Source organism: Fulvia fulva, chromosome 7 (assembly GCF_020509005.1).
Source record: "Fulvia fulva chromosome 7, complete sequence".
Taxonomy (NCBI): Eukaryota; Fungi; Ascomycota; class Dothideomycetes; order Mycosphaerellales; family Mycosphaerellaceae; genus Fulvia; species Fulvia fulva.
In genome coordinates, this window is record NC_063018.1 from 137,903 (window position 1) to 158,463 (window position 20,561).

Below are 20,561 nucleotides of genomic sequence, written 5' to 3' on the forward strand. Positions count from 1 at the left end.
CGTCGAAGATGCGGCAAAACAAAAAGGCAACAAGACACCCTTGCTCCAATGGCTGCGTCTACCACTCGGCCAACGCAATGTCGTCTGGCATAAGCGCAGGCTGATGAATGCCGCATTGCGTGTGGTTCCATACCACTAAACCACAGTACCATTGAAGCGAGAGTGCTCGTCGAAAAAGGTCGAGGTTTACCACAATATATCGGTACGAGACTCGACGTGGGCGATACCTGAGACGATGCTACTGAAGCTGCCTGGTATCAGACATTGTGCGCTAGCAGAGCAAAAAGACACATTTGCTGGGTCGGGCAGCCGGGAAAGCATCTGCTGGCAAAAGACATAGGATCTTGTCACTGTACTGTTATGAGAGCTGGGATATTATGGAGGCGGTCCTGATGAACACGTCGTCACAGCTCGAAAAGGCTCGATACGTTGATATGATGCCAAAGTGGAGTGTGTTGCATGCGATCATCATGCCTACAGAGACTTTCCAAAGTTTCCTTTCTGCGTATGTGCTCGAAGTAGCAGAGCGTATCCGTGCTATAGACTTAGTACCATGGCCGGAAATGCCTTGTGGCTGTCGTCGCTACGTGTGATGTGACTCCAATCACTTCCCACCCCGGCCACCAACACTATTCAACGCATCAACCTGCGCCTGACTCAACCTAATCTCAGGGAGCGGCGTCTTCGCCTCCGTCGGTGACGGCATGAAACCCCTATTAATCAAAAACTTGAGCCACGCACCAATAGCCTCCTCCGTCACAGTCGGCGGCGCGGCCCTCTTCAGCTCTTGCGTGTCAGCCTTCAGAGCACGCTGCGAGTTGGCATCATCCAAGTTTGGAGCCTTGGTGGCACCCGGCAGATCACCGGTGACCATGTGGTACAGCCCGAGCAGAGCTAGCTCGTCTTTACCTTCTTCGACGTACTTCTCGACTTTGTGTTTCCAGCTGTCGTAGGACTCGAGCGGGACAGAGTAGCCGTACTTCTCCAGCGCGGCGAGGTACTCGTTGAAGGTGAGTCGTGGTCTGGCATCGACGTGGTGGACATTCCCGCTCTCGCCATAAAAGGAGACGGCGTTTACGGTGCGCGCTACGCGAGTCACCGGTACCATGTTGATGGTGTTGCTCACGTCAGGTCTGGCGCCGACTTGGACGCAGCCTTTGAGCATTCGCACGAGGAAATCGTCGGTGTTGCTGACTCCATTCTCGGGGTCTCCCATGACATAGCCAGGTCGGATGATTACGCCATTGAGACCGCGCTTGCAGGCTTCTCTGATGAGAGCTTCGGACACCCATTTGCTTTGGCCATATCCGGTGCCCAGACCTTGCCGGCTGCCTTCGAGATCGTCGGATTCGAGGACTGGTTGGCCTGCGTCTGATTGCTTGACGAAGGGATCTGTGTCGAGTGCGCTTGTCGAGCTGATGAAAGACAGTCGCTTGTGCTTGCCGCTCACGCAAAGCTTAATAGCTTCCAATGTGCTCGTAACGTTGGCAGCCTTGAGGTTCTCATATGGCATGAGCCAATGCACTCGAGCTCCGTTGTGGATAACGAGATCGGCATCTTCGACAACCTTCTTGTAGTCGGTATCGGACATGCCTAGCTTGGGCTTTTCCAAGTCACCGATCACGACCTCAAGCACGCCTTCGCTCTCCCACCAGTCTTGCCAGAATCCGTAGGCAGTGCAAGTCTGTCTGATCCTCTTCATACCGTCTAGGGCAGACGAAGCACGGACATGCGCGTAGACGTGGTTGGGAGGATTCCGGTTGAAGGCGTCATGCAGAATGTAGGCGCCCAGAAAGCCCGTTGCACCAGTCAAGAGGATGTTGATACCAGCATCTGTGCTTCTTACTGGACTGCTGGAAATGGACGTGGGTAACTGTGCGATTTGGTTCGCAAGATCATTGGAGTAGTGCACGGACTGCTGCTCGTCTTGCTCTTCGGCAACGTCCAATCGCAGACCAACGGGGTTCAGCGATCTGTCAATGTACCTGGCCACACTCTTCAGAGTCGGCTGTCCTCCGGCCATCACGGACATGGGCACGTTAGCGCCTTGCCATTTTCGGTTGATCTTGGGAACGATCTGAACTGTCATGATACTGTCACCTCCGAGATCGTAGAAGCTTGTCTCTCGGGGCAATGTCTCGGAAGTGTGATTGCGAGCTTTGAGATGTGATGCCCAGATCTCAGCCAATGACTTTTCTGTCTCCGTGCGTGAGCTGATATCTCCAGCTGTGGGCACTGATCCCAAAAGATCGGCAGCTTCTGGGAATGGAAGTGCTCGCTTGTCGACTTTGCCATTTGGTGTCAGAGGTAGACGTAGCATGGGAATGAACAGTGTGGGAACAGCATATGTCGGCACCTTCTTCTTGAGCAACTCACGGGCATCATTCGTGAGTAGATCGAAGATCCTCATCCGATCAGCAAGCGAGTGAGTCTCCTTTGCTGATGTTCTCCGCCGTTGCGGACCCTTCGGTGGTAGAAGACCGTTTGCTGATGATTGCTGCGAGGTTTCTTCCTGCTGCTGGTACCACTCCCTCCACTTCTGCATGTCCGGCACGAAGTAGGACACCAGAATCTGCTCTTCGCTGTGGTCGCGCTTGACGAGTGTAACATTCTCCCGAATCAAAGGGTGTTGGCTGAGATGAGTGTCGATCTCACCCAGCTCAATGCGAAAGCCCCGAATCTTGACCTGGTCGTCTGCGCGACCAACGCACTCAACATTGCCGTCTGGCATATATCGACCGAGGTCACCAGATCGGTACATGCGGTCTCGTGGGCCAAGATACTGTTCTCGCCAGGGCTCTGCTGTGCCTGCAGCTTCGACTCTCTGCTTGTCCTCGTCGACCCAACGTTGGTTGTCAACGAACCAATTCCAGACGAACTTCTCTGCGTTCTTCTTCGGGTCGCCGAGGTACTCTTCAGCGAGGCCACCTGCACGAACATAGATCTCACCAATCTCACCGACCTCACACTGTCTTTCCTTCTTCTCGCGATCGACAACGAGAAGCTGAACGTCCAACATACCAGTACCAGCAGGAATGACATCGCCCGTCTTGTCGAGATAGTCGGGGTTTTCGTTCAGGCATGGAATCTCGTAAAAGCTGACTGCTCGTTGCGTCTCGGTCGTGCCATACATGTTCTCGATCCTGCAGTTTGGCGCTAGCTGTTGCAGACGACGGCAATCCCGCTTGAGCAAAACATCGCCCACGAAGAAAGCACCGTGCAGGCTCTCCACCTTTGGTTCCGTGCTACCAAGCAAGATCTGTCCCATAGCTGGCGTAAGGTGCGTGACAGTGATGCTATTCTCGCTGGCCCACTTTGCCAACCGATCGAATGTAATGTCTTCTGCAGGTGGTACAATCAGACTTGCGCCGAGGAAAAGTGGCGTGAAGATATCTCGCTGAATTGGGTCATGTGCAATGCCGCTCAACATAGAGAAACGTTCCTTTTCTGTCAAGTTGAATCGCTTAGACATCCAAGGGAAGTAGTAGGCCAGTGAGAAATGCCTCCCCTTGACACCTTTTGGTCGTCCCTCGGAGCCAGAAGTGAAAGAGAGTGTAGGCGTGCTGTCAGGTCCGACTAGCACGCCAGGTAAGCTCTCTCTCTTCGGTAGCTGCTCGTGAAGGGCATCAGATCCTCCCTCAAGTGACCCTCCAATAACGGAGCCGTCGCCCTGGAGCTTCAATGCAGGCACTTCGGTCCTTAATTGGAGCTTCTCATTGATGAACGTCCTGACCGTCTGGTGAAGAGGACCAGAATCTCTGATCGCCTTGTCGATATTGATCAACGCTCTAGGCTGAGCGACTTCCAAATAGATGATCTGACGATCCGGTGGATATGCTGGATCGATGACACTGAACGTAGCGCCAGCTTTCAGCACACCCATCACTGCAACCACCAGATCCACACCTCGATGGGCGTAGACCATGACGACTTCGCCTCGCTGTACGCCATTGCAGACGAGGTGATGTGCGACTATGTTCGAAGACTCGTTGATCGTCTTGTAGCTAAAGTCTCGTTTTGGTGATGTTGAAGATGCCGTCTCGACAACGCAAGATCTGTCTGGATGCTTGGCGGCATTGGCTGCGAAGATCTCGTGGATTGCTCCTCGATAGTCGGACCAGTGGAGGTCAGATGTCGGATCTGGGCGCACATCTTGCGCTTGGGAGGCCATTGTAGTCAGTTCCAGTGTTGGTGTATTGATCTAAGTAATAGCACAAGTTCTGAAAGGCATTGGCCGCATTGGCCGATGTGAGATAGTGGACAAGATGTGCTTAGAGGGGATTTGAAGCACTTTGTTGCGTCTCACTCACATGTGTCAATGGCTATGGCTGAATGTGAAGCTTTGACTTGTCAATACGTGTATGCCCCCGATATCGCCTTCACGTCACTGTCACTTCAATTTTTGGAGTCGCACGAGCCAACAATCTTTACCAGCGCATCGGATCGCTTGCCGAGCTGAAGCTAACCATAGAAAGCTACATCCCGCTTTCGTGCAAGGATGACAGCATTATCGATACACTTCATCCTGCACGATCATTCGCTCAACATACGGTATGAAGTATCGATATGGCTATAGCTATCCTGGGCGGGCGCAGTCGCCACGGCGGCAGGTCCATCAAGTCGCATCGATCGAAAGCTTCCACCAAGCACACGACCACGACCGCGAAGGCTGACGAGGAAGTGGCACCGAAGCCTGACGTCGAAGAGCTACGGCGCCGACGATTGGCATACCTCAGTGTATCACCCGCAGCTCGCAGGAGGCTTTCAGCGTCGTCGACAAAGAAGCCTAACTCCGTAGAATCATCAAGATCGACAGCGGAGAAAGTGTCCAGCGAACACAGACAACGAAAGAGCAAGCACAAGAGTAGCTCAAGCAATCCTGAGAAGAGCACTAGGCCAGGTCTAGACAGGACTGCGCACTATGTGTACGGCACATCGGCAAGCTCGTCTTCGAAGCAGGCAGGTGAAGGAGATGACAGAGCTCAGTCCAGCCATGGCAGCCCGCCGAGGCGGCGCAGCTTGCCCACTGTCGTGGAGTCTGAGGTAACGCCCGATGACAGCATATCACAAGTCGGAATGCGCCCGTCGAAGCGTCCGACGTCACGAAGCTCGCGAGCATCGGTAACGAGGAACAGTACATCCGCTGCTAAGCTGGCTTCCATCGCTGAAGATGAGCGCGCAAAGACATCGCCATCAAAAAGATCGAGTAAGCGCGACTCCACATCATCGTTGCTGGGATCCCTTCTCCGACGACATACAGAACCTGCCGTGCCAGTTGCACCTCGTCTCGTGGAGTGCTTGACCTGCGCTGCAGATGACGTCCCAATAACAAAGTCTGCGAAGCTAGGTTGCGGCCACAGGATGTGCCATGACTGTCTGAAGCGTGTATTTGAGATGTCGGTCAAAGATCCACAAAACATGCCTCCCAGATGCTGCACCAACGACCACATCCCACTGAAATATGTCGACCGGCTATTCGATCTCAACTTCAAGATGCTCTGGAATCGGAAGTATCAAGAGTACCACACGAAGAACAGAATCTACTGTCCTATGCCGAAATGCGGAGAATGGATAAAGCCATCGCATGTTCACAGCTATCAAGGCCGCAAGTTCGCGCAATGTTCTCGGTGCAACACGAAAGTATGCACACAATGCAATGCGAAGATGCACAAATCAAAAGATTGTCCCAACGATCCTGAGATGGCGAAGCTTGTCGCACAGGCAAAAGAGCAAGGATGGAAGACATGCTACAACTGTCACGCTATGGTCGAGCTCAAGGAAGGTTGCAACCATATGACGTGCCGCTGTATGGCAGAGTTTTGCATGGTCTGTGGCTCAAAGTGGAAGACCTGCGATTGTCCTTGGTTCAACTACGGTCAAACGCCGGATGCAGACCGCTTGAACGAGTGGCGCATACCGGAGCCGATACAAATCATCTACCGGAGAGCATTCGGTGCGCCAGAACCTGTACAAGGAGGGGATGTGCCACCTCCACCAGTGGATGCTGCCGTACCGCGCGAACGAAGACAGCCAACTTACCAAGACGAGCTGGACCAAAGACGCCGCCAGGAACGAGATGACGAACGTCTTGCAAGGAGACTACAGCTAGCAACATTGATCGACCCAGATGACGAGCCGCGTCATCAACAACAACGACAGACAGATGTGGAAGCATGGGGACTTGGCAACAATGCTGGACACTTCCTGAACGACAACTTTGTACAAAACGCAGCCAATGTGGTCATGAGTGCCTTTGGCGATGCGGCGATGGGGAGACGAGGTGAGCGTGCTTCTGGACGAAGACGAAGAGCGAGAGAGACGCAAGAGGCGGATACTGGACTTGCGCCGAACTTTCTTGGTGATGAGAGTGTGCTTGGCGTTGGTCCTGCGGAGCCTTCTGGTCGTAGGGGAAGATGATGTTGGCGAAATACCCGGACCGTGTGCTATTGTACCATGTTGATGAGATTTAGCGACATGATTTAACGAATCACGATGTATGCCATGTGCGATGCTATAATCCCCACCGACTTACATCAGCATTGTTCAGCTGTATTGGCGACTCGGCGAAGAGCTCTTCAGCCACCATGGAGCTCTGGTAGTGCTACAGCATATGGGCCTTACGCTTGTGAACTTCGACCCTGTGGCCGTCCCTGGTATTGCATGATGTCCTGCTGACGAACGCGGCTCCCTGGCGAACGGCACAGTTGATACGACTGCCTGAGATAATGCATATGCACTCTGAACAGAGCACATACCTTCTTCAGCCATGGTGTGGCTTACACATCTCATCACAACCACGACTGTGCTGGTCTCTATATGAGCACGCCGACCACGACCTTGGACATTTTGTCTTGAATGCCCTTAATCGAAACTCTAGCTACATCGAAGATGAAGTCCCTCCAGATACCATCCCTCGGCTCCGCGCCTGAAATCGTCGACAACATCCCTGTGCAAGAACCAGCCTCAGACCAGATCCTTGTCAAGTCGTTATGGACTGCTGTCAATCCCATCGACTCCATGATCGCGGCGTACGGCATCTTGGTGACTGACTGGCCTACTGGTCTGGGTGCTGATGCCTATGGGGTCGTTGTGAAAGCTGGAGGTGAGGCGAAGGAGAAGTATGGGTTTCAGGAGGGAGACTATGTCGTTGGGTGTACGAGAATTGGTGTAAGGGAGTTTGCCACGGCGCAGGAGTACTTTCTCATGGTGAATATACGTCCGAGTGCGGAAGAGTCAAATCCATGAGCCGACGGATCGACAGGACGCTGCAGTAGCAATGCGCAAACCCTCCAACCTCGAAGTACCCGCAGCGGTCACGGTGGGAAGTGCATTCCAGACTGCCGCCCTGGGCATCTCTAAAGGTCTCGGCATCTCTGTGGGAACCACTAGGAACGATGTCAATGAAGACAGAGACTGGGTCCTCGTACTCGGCGGCGCGGGCAGCGTCGGTAGTGCCGCTGTACAACTTCTCTCCCAAGCCGGTCATGCAGTCGTCGCTTCGTGCTCCCCGAAGCAGTCCTCTCGAGTAGAGAACCTTGGTGCCAAGGGTACATTCGACTACCACCTCTCCCTTGAAGAACAAATCAAAGCGATTGAACACATCACCGGCGACCCCGGAGACGTCAGCATGATCTTCGACGCCACGAGTTCAGAAGACCCCATCTTAGCTAAAGAACTCTTCAAAACGGCTGAGCTCCAGGGTAAAGAGAAGCTCTTCGTCACGACGAATGATTGGAGTGGTATTGGAGGTTTTGAGGGTGGGAAGACGTATGAGATTCATCTGGGCATGATGGGACGGCCGGAGGCGAGGGAGATTAATGAGGGAATCCGGTCTTGACGGAGATGTTTGAGGAGGGGAGGCTGAAGCCGCAGGAGGTTGATGTGGTTGAGATGGAGGGCTTGGAGGGGTTTGTGGAGGGTTTGAAGAGGAAGGGGGAGGGGAGGAAGATTGTTGTGAAGATTCAGGAGGAGTAGAGGGTCTGGGAAATCGGCCATTGGAAGGATGATTGGCTTTGACAGTGGCGATGCCTCTGCCATTGTGCTCATAAGATCATTGTCCAGACTGGACACTGTTCTGGTGTCAAACAGCCCTTCGACAAATATTCTTACCCGAGTCACAAGATTGTCAAGGGAATTATGAGGGAGTCGCAACTTATCGGTCACCAGTGACGCGGCTTGAGGTCTCATGATGGCAGACACTGTAGCTCATACAACTCGATTCAAGATCAATGTGGTCACTGGTCGGAGTACTGCGACCTTGCACTTGTAAGAGAAGCATCTTCCCGACTGACATTTGACATGTGTGTTACATCTTGTACCCAGGTCAGCAACCATAAAATGGCGTCCTCATCACACCCCATCCAGTCGAAAACGTCCACATCAACTCACTCTCGGGAGTCAGTACTTCGCAAACAAACCTACCTCACACAGTCCCCAACAACTACCCAACCACAATGCATACCACCCACCTAACCCTCCTCCCTCTCCTCACCCCCCTCGCCACATCCTCCCTCATCCGCCGCCAATACGTCGACCCCGAAATCCCCATCCCAGGCCAACAATCCTGCGTCCGCCAATGGTACGGCTTGGGCCTCGACCACTGGGAGACCGACGAGAAGCTCTGCTTCACAACCTGGGTGGGCGCCATCTATGACAACGCTCGCGGCTGCCCGGACATTTTCAACGCCCTGAGTGACGACTACGGCGCTGATATGCTCGATTGGAAATGTGAGGCAGGAAATGTGCAAACCCTGTCAGGCCCGGGGAATGAGGATTTTACCAAGTTGCATTTTTGTGCGTTGGTGCATAGGGATGATTTTTTGGATGCGGATATTACGGCGAGGGTGTGTGCGGTGGTTGATGGGGCGCTTGAGAGGATGTATGCGGGGATTATTAATGAGTTTAATTGTGGTTATTGAGGGAGATGGGTGGGATTGGGTGCAGAGTTGGAGGGCGAAGTGTCCGATGTCCCTTTGACGATGACGGAAGATCGTGGCTGGTGCAGATGTTGGTGTAAGCAGCTGTAGGAGATTTGGTAGTGAATGTCATTTGTATTTTTTGCTCGTAAGATCTAGGAAAATCACTGTCGTCCAGTTCGAAGCCTAGGTAGAGTCGTAGTGTTGTGTTGGTTGACACGGCAGCACTGAATCATAAGGCTGGCCTATTGCGTCATGTCATGATCTCCGTCACAAATGGCTGTAGTCGTAGCAGCATGACTTCTCCAGGTTGTGTGGGTTAGCCCTCCCAGCGAAGCGCCGCATCTACTCCCGTCTGTCTGGAGACGTCCTCAATGCGTGCCAAGATCGATCGTGTGTGTGCTCGAGGCCACCCGGAGGCCCGTCTCTTGAGTTATGTTTTCTCCGGCCACTACAACAGATAATCCCGTTGCTTTACATGCCCTTTCGGCTGCGGTCCACTCTTTCTCATGCCACTATTGCACTACATGCAACCTGGCAGAGTCGTTTGATCGATGAAGCGCATCGGCAAGCTAGGTAGGGCATTGCTTGTGGGTAGTCATAGTTTCTCTCCGCTCCCGTCGTAGCATCTGTAAGCAAGGGCGCTGGGAGCCTCGAGCAACACAGGGGTCCTTGGCGATCGGTGACGACTTGTCGTCGCCTCGGTCGTGTTCTATCGTCGTCTTGGTCATCTTCACTGGCTTTCACATTTGTCATCGTTCATTCCAGTTCATCGCCTTTGGCATGTCCTTCCTGTTGTCCAGATACTCTGAGATAGTATCCTGCCTATCGACATCTCTTCAGAGACACCTTCCCGACCCACGATGCCGTCCCAGAGCTGCGATAGACTTGTCTATACGGACAAGATTTTCGTGCGAGACCTACCGATCATGTTGAAGACAGCCTCTCGTATTGTAGGGTCGGCGTAGACCCGACGGAAAAGAGACGTCCACGGAAGATAAGAAGGTCCTTCTACTGTACTGTAGGTGCGACTGCCGGGCGGCAGAGCTCTGCGGACCGAGCGGATCTTGGTATTAGCTACATATTTTGAAATGAATTTCCGCCTGCCACTTCACAGCTGCTTGCTTGGTATTCGCCTACGAGCAATGTGACGGGCTGTTGGCGCAGTGGTAGCGTATGTAAATGGTACTGGCCTTTGCATGAATCACCTAACGAATTCCCAGGCGTCCGCTTTGCACCTCTGATACATCGCCTCGTCGTGATATCACCAGAACCGTAAAATGCGGAAGGTCGAGGTTTCGATCACCTCATAGTCCATCTTTTTGGCGTTTGGTTGTCCAAAGACTGGCCCTCTAGCACGTCTGTAGCGTTCAGGAGAGGTGATTGAAGTTTTCATCCAGATTTGGATATAGTAGATGCAGTTTTTGACCAAACGACTCCAAAACCAATGCGCTAGAAAGGCCTTGGTCTGGTTCTTGATGCTGCAGAGTCTTGTGTCGTTAGCAACGATACTTGCCGAGATATGTGATGTCGAAATGAAGACGTATGGTACGGTATTGTAGTTTCTTGGGCTGCAGATTCGGTGAAGACCCTTGGCAAGCTTCTGCGTCCGGTCCTCTCACTCTGCAATGCGTGATTTTGCTACTATCCACACTGGAAGCTCACCACGAGACTTGATGAGACTGTGTAGAACCGGTGGTGAAGACACTGGCTGATACTGCCCGAAAGACTGACCGACGCAGACCAGGGCCAGAGCTGAATATCGTGGGCATACTGTTTGACTTCTCCGATCCAGTATCCGGCGGCATCATCAGGCTCACATGATTCCAGAGTACTCGTGAAAGCAGAGGTCAATGCGAATGCGGACTTGACAGCCAAATGACCAAGTGAGGTTTTTCCGACTCTCGGCACATACCGATCTCATCAAGCATAAACACAACGTCACCTCCTGACCACCAGCACAATGGAAACCGCGAACTCGCCCGCACTACTCCTGCTCGATCTACCGAAGTCAGCACTCGCAGGAATCGACTTACTCGCCTTCACCGTCACACCACGCTTCCACGGCGTCAAGGATCTGCCACCAGGGTTTCACTTTGCCTTCGCAGGCACGACCAGCGCATTCTCGGAAAGACATGGACTGTGGTTCCGGATACCCAGCAAAGCAGAATCTCGAGACACGCCACTATTCGTCACGAAATGGGACGTCTCCACGGAAGCATTGAAAGCCGAGACTGACGATGCCGAGCGACTTCGGTGGCGGGCGAACCTGGGCAGCATATGGCGGGAAGGGTTGACACCATATCGACAGACGACATCGAAGACGGCTGCAGCTGATGACGACGATGAGGAAGAAGAGCTCAACGACTGGCCGACCTTGACTTCCGCCATTACTGGAGCACTGCTGTCCAGAATCACAGGTGGCGACCCGACCCGATGGTACCTCACATCAGCAAGCTCAGCCAAGCGCGACCTCGAAGACATACCCGGACTGGATGAGCACGATCTGAAGGAGCTACAAGGAGATAAGGACCTCTGCCTACTACTGATCGACCTCAAACAAACATGGCGGGAAGGAGCGACAGGACGCGAGCGCACCCAGGCAGCACAAGATCGCTCTTGGGCGCTGGAGAACATCAAGAAATATCACTGCGCCGATGGAGATATCAAGGAAATCATTGGCGAGCTACAGTTCTGCTTCCTGATGATACTTACTATCAACAACTTCTCCTGCCTTGAGCAGTGGCGGCGCATATTGACCTTGATCTTCACATGCCGATCTGCAGTCTCCGAAAACTCCGACTTCTTCATCAACGCCATCTCCGCCTTGCGCCTCCAACTTCAGCACTGCAAAGATGCAGAAGGAGGCTTGATCGATCTGGCTGATGAGAGTGGGTCACTGCTCAAGGATCTCCTCGTTCGCTTCCGCAAAGGTCTGGAGGGCATGACTGGCACAGGAGTATCTGACGTGGTCGACGAGCTGGATGATCTCGAAGACTATCTCAGACAAGATCACGGCTGGCAGTTCGGCGGAGACTTTGCTCGGTCAGGTGTGCTCGAGCTGGAAGATGGCGAGCAAGTGCAGATGGAAAGCACAGCTTTTGACGAAGATGATGAGACTGGCGAGTTTGCTCCACAGATGGTGGATCTGACTCCCGAGCAGGCACGATTGCTGGGCATCACACCGGAAGACACCCGCGATCTAGGAGCTAGCTTGAGCAAAGCCTCAATACAGGACAAAGTCGCTGACGTGGTGCAGGATAGTGGCGATGAGGAGGAAACCGACGACAGCAGTGGAGAAGAGGATATGCAGGACCTCGATGAGATGGCTTCTCGCTTCTGATTCTCGACGCTACTTATAACATTACATCCTCTGCAAACTCTGGCACTGGTCTATCCGAACACGGAGTCCTTCCTTCAGAGCCCGGGCATACCCTTCTATGAGCACCGTTCCAGCAGCCACGCAATGGTTCAATAGCAGATCACTTGCTTCAGCACTTTCAAGGCTCTCAGACCCCCCTTCAAAATGGACAGAGCATTTCGAACATCTTTGGCACTATCGGTCTTCACCGAAATGGATTTCACCTCGACATACCTGACACTAAGTCCTATACTGAAGCATGGAGGTAGTGGCTGCCTAAATGCGCTTTTAAAGGCCGGATCCTATCTGAGTCGCCGTACAGTGTGAGGCGCAAGTACTGAAAGGCGTAGTAGACGCTGATATAGCCGGGTATGTTTGGCATAAATCCAACTGGGACGTCAAGTGTCATGCCTGATCTTTCGGAATATGCGATTTTGGCGATACCACGGGTGCAACGGCTCACATCGAACTTGAAATAATCGTCTTAAGCTTTCCATAAGGACACCAACGCGGCGGCATGTCTGTAAACTTCGAGCAGAAGTTCGTCGGGGAAACTGAGTAGCTTTGGCATTCTTCGTCTTGTCGACTTCGCGGCCCTGGGTAAGGCGTCTGCCTCGTGCTGGACGACACCGTTGCGAAAGAGCTAAACTGTGGATGTGAGAAGCTTCCAAGAGCAAACCCAGCCTCTCAAACACGAGACCAATGCTGATGTCGACGTTTCTGGCTGCCAAAAACAGAACCTGCGACCCTCGCGAAAACATTCCTAAGCTCCTTACATCTATTTCCTTGCCGTGTGCAAATTCGACTTCCCCCTTCACAAGCACTCTCGCCTGGAGCTTCGTGATCCTGCCAAATCACTCTCCTGCGCCTGCTCCTGTCGTACAAGGAGTGGGTTCAGTTAGTAGTCGCGCACGATCAGCTCAGGCAGCTGCGCAGCAGCATGAGCACTCACGATGGACGAGGGTAAGCACGAGATGCGCGACAGCTTCAAAGTTCTCGAATGCGCAGACGCCATTGCACATAAGCGCAACATCCATCGATAACCAACCCGAACCACCTCCAAGCTCTGCATCTTGAGACATCGTTAGTCTAGACGACGCCAGCAGCATTACCAACGCAGATTATCCCAGCAGCAATTGCTCTTCCAGCAACGACAGTACGTTTCGCAAGCAACAACTCATTCCCGCAGGTTGTTTTCCCCCGAGCTTCAACCATACAGCACGCAACTGCCGTGAAGCGGCTACCAGCAGTACGCACGAGATGGCAAATACGAGCAGCGCGCTCCCAAGCTGGGCGGCAATAGTCGCTAGTCGCGCTCGAGTCGTGCCGCTCATCGACACTCAAGTGCCTGCGTCCGTGGGCCAAGCCATCGCTCCACAAGCCCAAGTCGCGCAACCCAGCGACAATCCTGCGTCTGCGTCCGTGGGCCAAGCCATCGCTCCAAAAGCCCAGGTCGCGCACCCCACCGACAGTCCTGCGTCTGCGTCGGAAGAGGATGAAGTGTCGGAGCGGGTAACACAGAATCTGAGCAGCGACACCGCAACCGTGGGCGAAACCACCACCCCACAGGCTCAAGTCATGCAGTCCATCAACAGTACTCAAACTGCATTCATCACCGCGAATTGGAATAAGCCCGCACAATCCGCGGAATTGTTAAGGCGCTACCCGGATTATAAGGTCCCCGCATCTGCATTCAGGACGGAGGATGAGCTCGCAGCTCAAGAAGCGAAGTTGTCAGGGCGATGCCCGGATGATCAGGTCCCCGACGATCTGATATACAAGTACAGATGCACTGTCCGCAGCCTGATTGTCCATCAGATAGCTCGACAGCTCGTCAGTCCGGACGCATTGCGACAGACTCTGTGCCATCTCCGGTTGGAGGACATGCAATGTCTGCGGCACGTATCGACACAGTGGCGAGAAGCGCTGAGAGTCATCTACGAGGAGAGGTACTCCTACTGGAAATCGTCGGCGACATGGCAGGTAAAGGTTACAAAGTGGAACTGTCGTGGAGATTGTCATTATTGCCAGATTCTGGAACCTTCCAGTGTGGTTGCAGATGCTGAGAGTGTGAGAGAAAGTGCAGATACACCGCAGCTGGGAGAGACCGCTGGTGCAAATATCAAGAGTGTGAGAGATGGTGCCGATACACCACAGCAGGAATAGACTTCTGGTGAGCCTGCGTTCGTTGGACGGAGGACTGTTAGATTGGGCGGCAGTGTTATTTTCGAGAGGGTTCCGGCTGAGAACGTGGGTCGATAGTATATGTTCGGCGACAATGTTGCCAGTGTCGTATCAGTTCCTTTGAGGAAGGGTCGGAGGATCCAAAGAAGAGCTTGAGGCGTATGCCAGAATCCGCCACGATGTCGGATGTTCGTTAGTTGCCCTCGCTAGATGTTGTGCAACGGGCTGTCAATACAATGCATCCCTATTAGCCCTGTGTCTCGCAGTTAAGTCTCTGGCTCGCTAGAATTGTCGGCTTTGTCATGGCGCCATCCTGCGCTTCGGCGCCGAACGGCGATATCTGAGACCACAATGCTGTATAATTGACCCTGTGGCACGACTGCTTTGTCAGATGAGCACTTTGTCGGCATGTGACTGCGCAATGCCCTGTAAGCTTGCTTTGCAATGGGTTGTTGGTATTCCTGCATATAAAGTCATAAGAAGCTCCCTGGTAAGCACAAGGGCTCGGTATCAAGTAATTACATTGTGTAGAGCCTGCAACCGTAACCCACCACACAAGCCTCCAGTGCAATCGTTTATTACCGAAGATGTCGTCCGTCAAGCCGATCAAGCTCTATGGCCATGCTGCTGGTCCAAATCCGACGAAGGTTGTTATCGTCCTCGAAGAGCTGAACATTCCGTATGAGATCGACTACCTCGACTTCAGCAAGATTAAATAGGAGCCATATATCAGCGTCAACCCAAACGGTCGTGTGCCAGCGATCGAGGACCCAAACACTGGTATCACTCTTTGGGAAGTTCGTAATGCAAACCTGTTGAGAGACTATCCCCGCTTACCTATGATGTGACAGTCCGGTGCCATCGTTGAATACTTGGTCGAGACCTACGACAAAGATCATGCCATCTCGTATGGCAGTCCTCCAGAGAAGTGGTCGCAAAAGCAATGGACGCATTTCCAGATGAGCGGCCAAGGTACATGGCGAATGACAAACAATACCATCTTGCTGGGATGCCACTGACTAATGCTTCTTCCCTTTGCAGGTCCATACTTCGGGCAGTTGGTCTGGTTCAAATTCGTAGGTGTTTCATTTCGACTGAGTAACACAACCACTGACGAGGGCAATCCAGTACCAGTCCGAGAAGAATCTCACGAGCGTGATCGATCGCTACAAGACTGAGCTCAGGCGTGTCATCAGCGTGCTTGACTTGCACCTCTCCAAGACAGGAAAGCCATATCTGGTGGGCGACAAGGTGACCTTCGCAGACCTGATGTTCATTCCTTGGAACTTGGGCGCGGAGCGGTTCATGGATGATTCATTCCCAGAAGAATGGCAGAAGAAATATCCAAAGGCATGGGACTGGCACCAGCGACTGACATCCCGTGCGAGCGTCAAGAAGGCTCTTGAGATCCAAGCCAAGGCCAAGGCAGAGGGCAAGTAGTCGGTCATCATCCACGAGCTCTCGGCCGCCGTCCGTGAGCTCTCGGTGGGCAACGCTGGCAATCATAATGGCGGATGGCGGCTGGCATTCTGCTGATGCTCTGCCTCAGTATATAATGTCAATGAGCACGACTCGGGACCGAAAGGTAATCTTGGGGTGATATTTTGGGAGACAAGGATGTCGACAGTTGAAACCAGATGCAAAAGCTTGCGGTCCCAGAAGAGCCTCGCTTCCTGTGCACGGCTCACAACGCGCCCCCCTCTCAACGCGACTCGTCCTTCCGCTCATCGTCGTCAACTTTCTTTTGTCCACCACCACCACCACCACCACCACCGCCACCACCATCACCAACGCCGCCGTCACGTCCAACATGTCGGTACCACCATGTCTTGTGAAATGTAGACTCCAGACGCGATACAAATTCCTCGAAACAGTGCCTGGAGCGTTCTATCGTATCGTCATCGACCTGATTCACGTCAAGGTTGCTTGCGACAAGAAGACTTTACCAGGCCTCAGATAACACTCCGCTGTCGCAGGTGCCGTCCCTCTGGGTCCTTTGCAATAGCGTTGATAGTCAAGGAAATCATGGCTTTGCTCGCAATGCCAGATGAGGATGCTACCAGCGGCACCGAGTCATTCGTGGAACACCTGGCGCGTGAGATCAAGCAAAAGCTTAAGACCGTGCAGTATTGTATACAGGGATCGGCACACGGGCAGAAGAGTTCGCACCTATCCAGGAACACCATATGGCGTCCCGCATCAGACATGGTTGCCGACGAATATGTCGACCAGTCTCGATCGGCTGCTGACCCGAGTATGCACTATCGCCTGGGATGTTCGATGCCAGTCGTACAGCAGTCTGAGCTTCGTGCATCCTCCTGCGAACTTCAGACTTTTGGACGACGCCGTTCCACGTGAAGACTCGCAGATATAGGATCGTTTCTGCAGAAGCTTTGTGTCATACAGGGAAGCCGCAGAGACATGCTACTCATTGCTACCATTTCCTGTGGCAACGATAGAGGCAATTTCCGTCAGTGGCATTGAGCGTACGCAAGAGTTATTGGTATGGTCATGGTCGCCGTTCCATAAGAGCCTCGCTGCCCTTGCAGGTAAGGTTTGTGCTCCCGGCCGACTCTCGTTCTCTTTTTGGTCTGCGCAAGTTTGCGCGCGTTTTTAGAATGGCTGGCCTGCTCTCTCTTCTGCTTGGTGCTACGAAATTGATCCCTGGGCTTTCGCAAGGCTTTACTAATGGTGAGCACCACTGCTAGCTTGTGGCAGTACACCGCTAACGTCAGATGCACTAGGACAGAGCCAATGGGGTACAATTGGTCAGCCATCTCTACCACCATACCTTGGAAACAACGTAGGTGGCATACGTGACCGAAGCAGACATGATCTAACGCTTCGCAGCCTGGCTATGAAGTCTCTCCTGTACAGCCCTCTTACCCTGGACCAGCTCCTGGCCAACCACCCCAAGGTCCCAATGGGGGTCCACCACCGGTCATGCCCGACACCGGCGAGGTGCGCCGATACGACTGGACGGTGCACCGCCAAGTAATGGCACCTGACGGCGTTGTGAAAGAAGGCATTTTCGTCAATGGCCAATATCCGGGCCCTCTACTTGAGGCAAACTGGGGTGATTGGATCGAAGTGACTGTACGGAACGGGCTCGAGGACGAAGGCACTACAATCCATTGGCATGGTCTGCTGCAGAAAGAGACGCCATGGTACGATGGTGTTCCTGGTGCATCCCAATGCCCGATCGCACCTGGCAAGACCTTCACCTACCGCTTCCGCGCCGACTCGTTTGGTACATCGTGGTGGCATGCTCACTACTCAGCTCAATACTCGGATGGCGTCTTCGGACCAATGATCATCTACGGACCTAACCACGTCAAGTACGATATCGATGTCGGTCCAGTCATGATCAACGACTACTACCATGATACCTATGTGGAGAATCTCAAAGAGTCGCTCGGGCAGCGAGTCACGCCACGCTCAGACAACAATTTGATCAACGGCAAAATGAACTTTGACTGTTCGCAAGCAACCAATGGTCAGAAATGCACACCAAACGCAGGCGTCTCCAAGTTCAAATTCAAGTCGGGCAAGAAACACCGCCTGCGCCTCATCAACAGCGGTGCCGAAGGTATCCAGAGGTTCACAATCGACGAACACAAGATGACCGTTATCGCCAACGACTTCGTCCCAGTCAAGCCTTACCAAGTCTCCTGGGTCACACTCGGCGTCGGCCAACGTACAGACATCATCGTCGAAGGCACCGGGAAATCCAACGGCGTCTACTGGATGCGCACCGAGATCAGCCAGTTCTGCAGCTTCCCCAACCAGCCGTACGCCCTGGCCGCAATTTACTACGAGCGCGCCAGCACCAATGCGGTACCTCAATCCAAAGCCACGCCCGTCCAGGACAACGACTGCAGCAACGACGCCCTCGACCTAACCGAGCCCTTCTACCAATACGACCGTCCCTCCGAACCCTCCATCACAACCCGCATCGACATGACCAACATCCAAAACGCCACCGGCCAGTTCGTCTGGGTCATGAACAACTCCTCCTTCCGCGCCGACTGGGATTCCCCCATCCTTCTCTCCGCCGCCCAGGGCAAGTCCCAATTCCCAACACAACAAAACGTCTACCGCTACTCCCGCGTCAACGAACGACAGACAATCCGCCTCATCCTCCACTCGATCGCTGCCCCGCTCCCGCACCCTATACACCTCCACGGCCATGACTTTTGGGTTCTGGCTGAGGGGTATGGTGAGTGGGATGGAAGTATCGTACGGCCGAGCAATCCGCAACGGAGGGATGTACATCTGATGGATAAGGCGCTACCGCCGACGGGAGGAACCGTCGCGACTTCCGGGGGCCCGCCGGGAACGCCGTATTTCATCGTGATCGAGCTTGAGGCGGATAATCCGGGCGTGTGGCCGATGCATTGCCATATTGCGTGGCATTTGAGTGGAGGGATGTATATCAATGTGCTGGTAAGTTTTGACGTAAGGTCATATGGGATGGCAGGGACTAATGATGTTTGCAGGAACGACCGGAGGATATTCAACGGGAGAGGCAGACGATCGAGTCCGTCGCGGCGCAGACTTGTCCGGATTGGAAGGCGTATAGCTCGAGGAATAATGTGCCTCAGATTGATGCTGGTACCTAAGCTTCATGTTTAGCAGATAGTAGACAGGCGGCATGAGCAGTCTAGATTTCGTATTCTTTTGCAGGCGAGTTGTGTTTGTATGCGATCATGTAGTTCACTGAGTACATAACCAGTATGTGTCTCACTGCCCGTCCATACTGTTCTATCGGACGGACTTTCATACTCAATGCTACGCTGCTGCCCCTCATTGCCTTACTCGCCACTTGGCCCAGGCAAAACAGTCCCAAACGCAGGCGCCTGCCCAAAGTTCGGCGACCCATCTGCATTGAAGTCCACAACTCTCGCGTTCGAATACCTGTTCGCACCACAATTGCCATTCGCACCCGGTGTGGAATGATATACATTCCAAATCTGACTCTCATCCGGACTAAGGAAGAAAGAATTGTGCCCAGTACCAAATTGTCCATTTGCCGAGGAAAACACAGGCCCTGTCTTCTCCCAGCTGCTCGCCTCAGTAGGATCACCACTGATGTACGTCAACAGCCCCAGAGCATATGACGGGGTCCAGCAGTACGATGCAGAGAAGGTAAGGTACGTGTTCCCACCGTGGTACATCGCGGCTGGACCTTCGTTGACATCAATGTCGTTCACACCCTGAGTCTCCCAGTCTTCTTCAGGGCTACTGAGGAGCTTCGCGGCGCCGATGGAGGTTGCGGAGGTGAGAGGAGCGATGTAGAGACTTTGCTTGCCGTTGGGCTGGAAGCCTGAGTAGACGAAATAGTTTTGGTCTGGGAAGCGGAGGATTGTGCCATCGATGGCCCAGCCGTCGGTGTTGATTTGGCCGGCGTAGGAGTAGGCGTCCCAGGGTGAGTTGCCGCCTCTGACTACGTGAGAACGCTGCTCGCCTAGGGGGTTTGGGCCGGCGGAGTAGTAGATGTGCCAGCTGGGACGGTTAGTCTTTGTTCGTGACTGATGTATTGGGTTGTACGTACGCGCCCTCGATGTAATGCATCTCTGGTGCCCACACATTGCAGCATCGTGAAGGAGTTGTGTCGACCCAGACCTGCTTCGTCTCGCCGTCCTTTAGTCCTTCGAGCGTTGTGGCTCTTGTCATCGAGAGGTCCCCGAAGTTCGTCGACATGAAGTAGTAGAAGCCTTCATGATACACGATATTTGGGTCGCCTCCATTGTTAGTCCTCAGAGGATTGGAGTATGAAGCACCGTAAGCCCAGCTAAACAAGGACGGCACAATGGCCAGAGCAGATGAGAATGCGCTGAACTTCATGGCTGCAATTCTGCTGTGAAGACTCCTACCTCTTTCATACCATGTGAGCACAAGTCGCTGACTTTAAGTTCATGTTCGTACACGAGCTTGCCGGCGATGCCGCCTCGAAATAGAAGGCGTTTACCTGCAAGGATGCACCTGACATTGTTCGTTTCTTAGCCAGTACGGCCTGGAGTCGCTGCGCGTGGTCGCGATAGGTGGAAGTCGAAGCATGTTCTTTGAAGTACAGACTTGGCTGTCGATCAGACATATGT

General features: G+C 53.4%; 9 protein-coding genes across 9 annotated transcripts; 7 read left to right on the top strand and 2 right to left on the bottom strand.

Annotated features, from left to right (window-relative positions):
- Positions 1 to 604: 604 nt before the first annotated feature.
- Positions 605 to 4,171, bottom strand: CLAFUR5_09844 (L-2-aminoadipate reductase large subunit; the record flags this gene model as incomplete). Its single annotated transcript, XM_047908992.1, has 1 exon — positions 605 to 4,171. One exon carries the CDS (start codon positions 4,169 to 4,171, stop codon positions 605 to 607), a length of 3,567 nt encoding a protein of 1,188 aa, XP_047764246.1.
- A 395-nt stretch (positions 4,172 to 4,566) lies between these two features.
- On the top strand, positions 4,567 to 6,417 carry CLAFUR5_09845 (E3 ubiquitin-protein ligase ARIH2; the record flags this gene model as incomplete). The annotated part of the gene is made up of 1 exon (XM_047908993.1): positions 4,567 to 6,417. One exon carries the CDS (start codon positions 4,567 to 4,569, stop codon positions 6,415 to 6,417), a length of 1,851 nt encoding a protein of 616 aa, XP_047764322.1.
- Positions 6,418 to 6,888: 471 nt separating this feature from the next.
- Positions 6,889 to 7,837, top strand: CLAFUR5_09846 (Trans-enoyl reductase RAP2; the record flags this gene model as incomplete). Its single annotated transcript, XM_047908994.1, has 2 exons — positions 6,889 to 7,206; positions 7,262 to 7,837. 2 exons carry the CDS (start codon positions 6,889 to 6,891, stop codon positions 7,835 to 7,837), a joined length of 894 nt encoding a protein of 297 aa, XP_047764247.1.
- A 616-nt stretch (positions 7,838 to 8,453) lies between these two features.
- Positions 8,454 to 8,918, top strand: CLAFUR5_09847 (uncharacterized protein; the record flags this gene model as incomplete). The annotated part of the gene is made up of 1 exon (XM_047908995.1): positions 8,454 to 8,918. One exon carries the CDS (start codon positions 8,454 to 8,456, stop codon positions 8,916 to 8,918), a length of 465 nt encoding a protein of 154 aa, XP_047764324.1.
- A 1,960-nt stretch (positions 8,919 to 10,878) lies between these two features.
- Positions 10,879 to 12,258, top strand: CLAFUR5_09848 (A1 cistron-splicing factor aar2; the record flags this gene model as incomplete). Its single annotated transcript, XM_047908996.1, has 1 exon — positions 10,879 to 12,258. One exon carries the CDS (start codon positions 10,879 to 10,881, stop codon positions 12,256 to 12,258), a length of 1,380 nt encoding a protein of 459 aa, XP_047764135.1.
- A 1,278-nt stretch (positions 12,259 to 13,536) lies between these two features.
- CLAFUR5_09849 (uncharacterized protein) lies at positions 13,537 to 14,442 on the top strand (the record flags this gene model as incomplete). The annotated part of the gene is made up of 1 exon (XM_047908997.1): positions 13,537 to 14,442. One exon carries the CDS (start codon positions 13,537 to 13,539, stop codon positions 14,440 to 14,442), a length of 906 nt encoding a protein of 301 aa, XP_047764134.1.
- A 605-nt stretch (positions 14,443 to 15,047) lies between these two features.
- On the top strand, positions 15,048 to 15,900 carry CLAFUR5_09850 (Glutathione S-transferase-like protein OpS6; the record flags this gene model as incomplete). Its single annotated transcript, XM_047908998.1, has 5 exons — positions 15,048 to 15,139; positions 15,194 to 15,257; positions 15,312 to 15,432; positions 15,502 to 15,536; positions 15,589 to 15,900. 5 exons carry the CDS (start codon positions 15,048 to 15,050, stop codon positions 15,898 to 15,900), a joined length of 624 nt encoding a protein of 207 aa, XP_047764329.1.
- Positions 15,901 to 17,078: 1,178 nt separating this feature from the next.
- Positions 17,079 to 19,082, top strand: CLAFUR5_09851 (oxidoreductase ptaK; the record flags this gene model as incomplete). Its single annotated transcript, XM_047908999.1, has 4 exons — positions 17,079 to 17,151; positions 17,205 to 17,263; positions 17,311 to 18,918; positions 18,960 to 19,082. The coding sequence occupies 4 exons, from the start codon at positions 17,079 to 17,081 to the stop codon at positions 19,080 to 19,082; spliced, it is 1,863 nt and encodes a 620-aa protein (XP_047764330.1).
- Positions 19,083 to 19,274: 192 nt separating this feature from the next.
- CLAFUR5_09852 (Extracellular exo-alpha-(1->5)-L-arabinofuranosidase) lies at positions 19,275 to 20,307 on the bottom strand (the record flags this gene model as incomplete). Its single annotated transcript, XM_047909000.1, has 2 exons — positions 19,275 to 19,965; positions 20,015 to 20,307. 2 exons carry the CDS (start codon positions 20,305 to 20,307, stop codon positions 19,275 to 19,277), a joined length of 984 nt encoding a protein of 327 aa, XP_047764827.1.
- Positions 20,308 to 20,561: the final 254 nt, after the last annotated feature.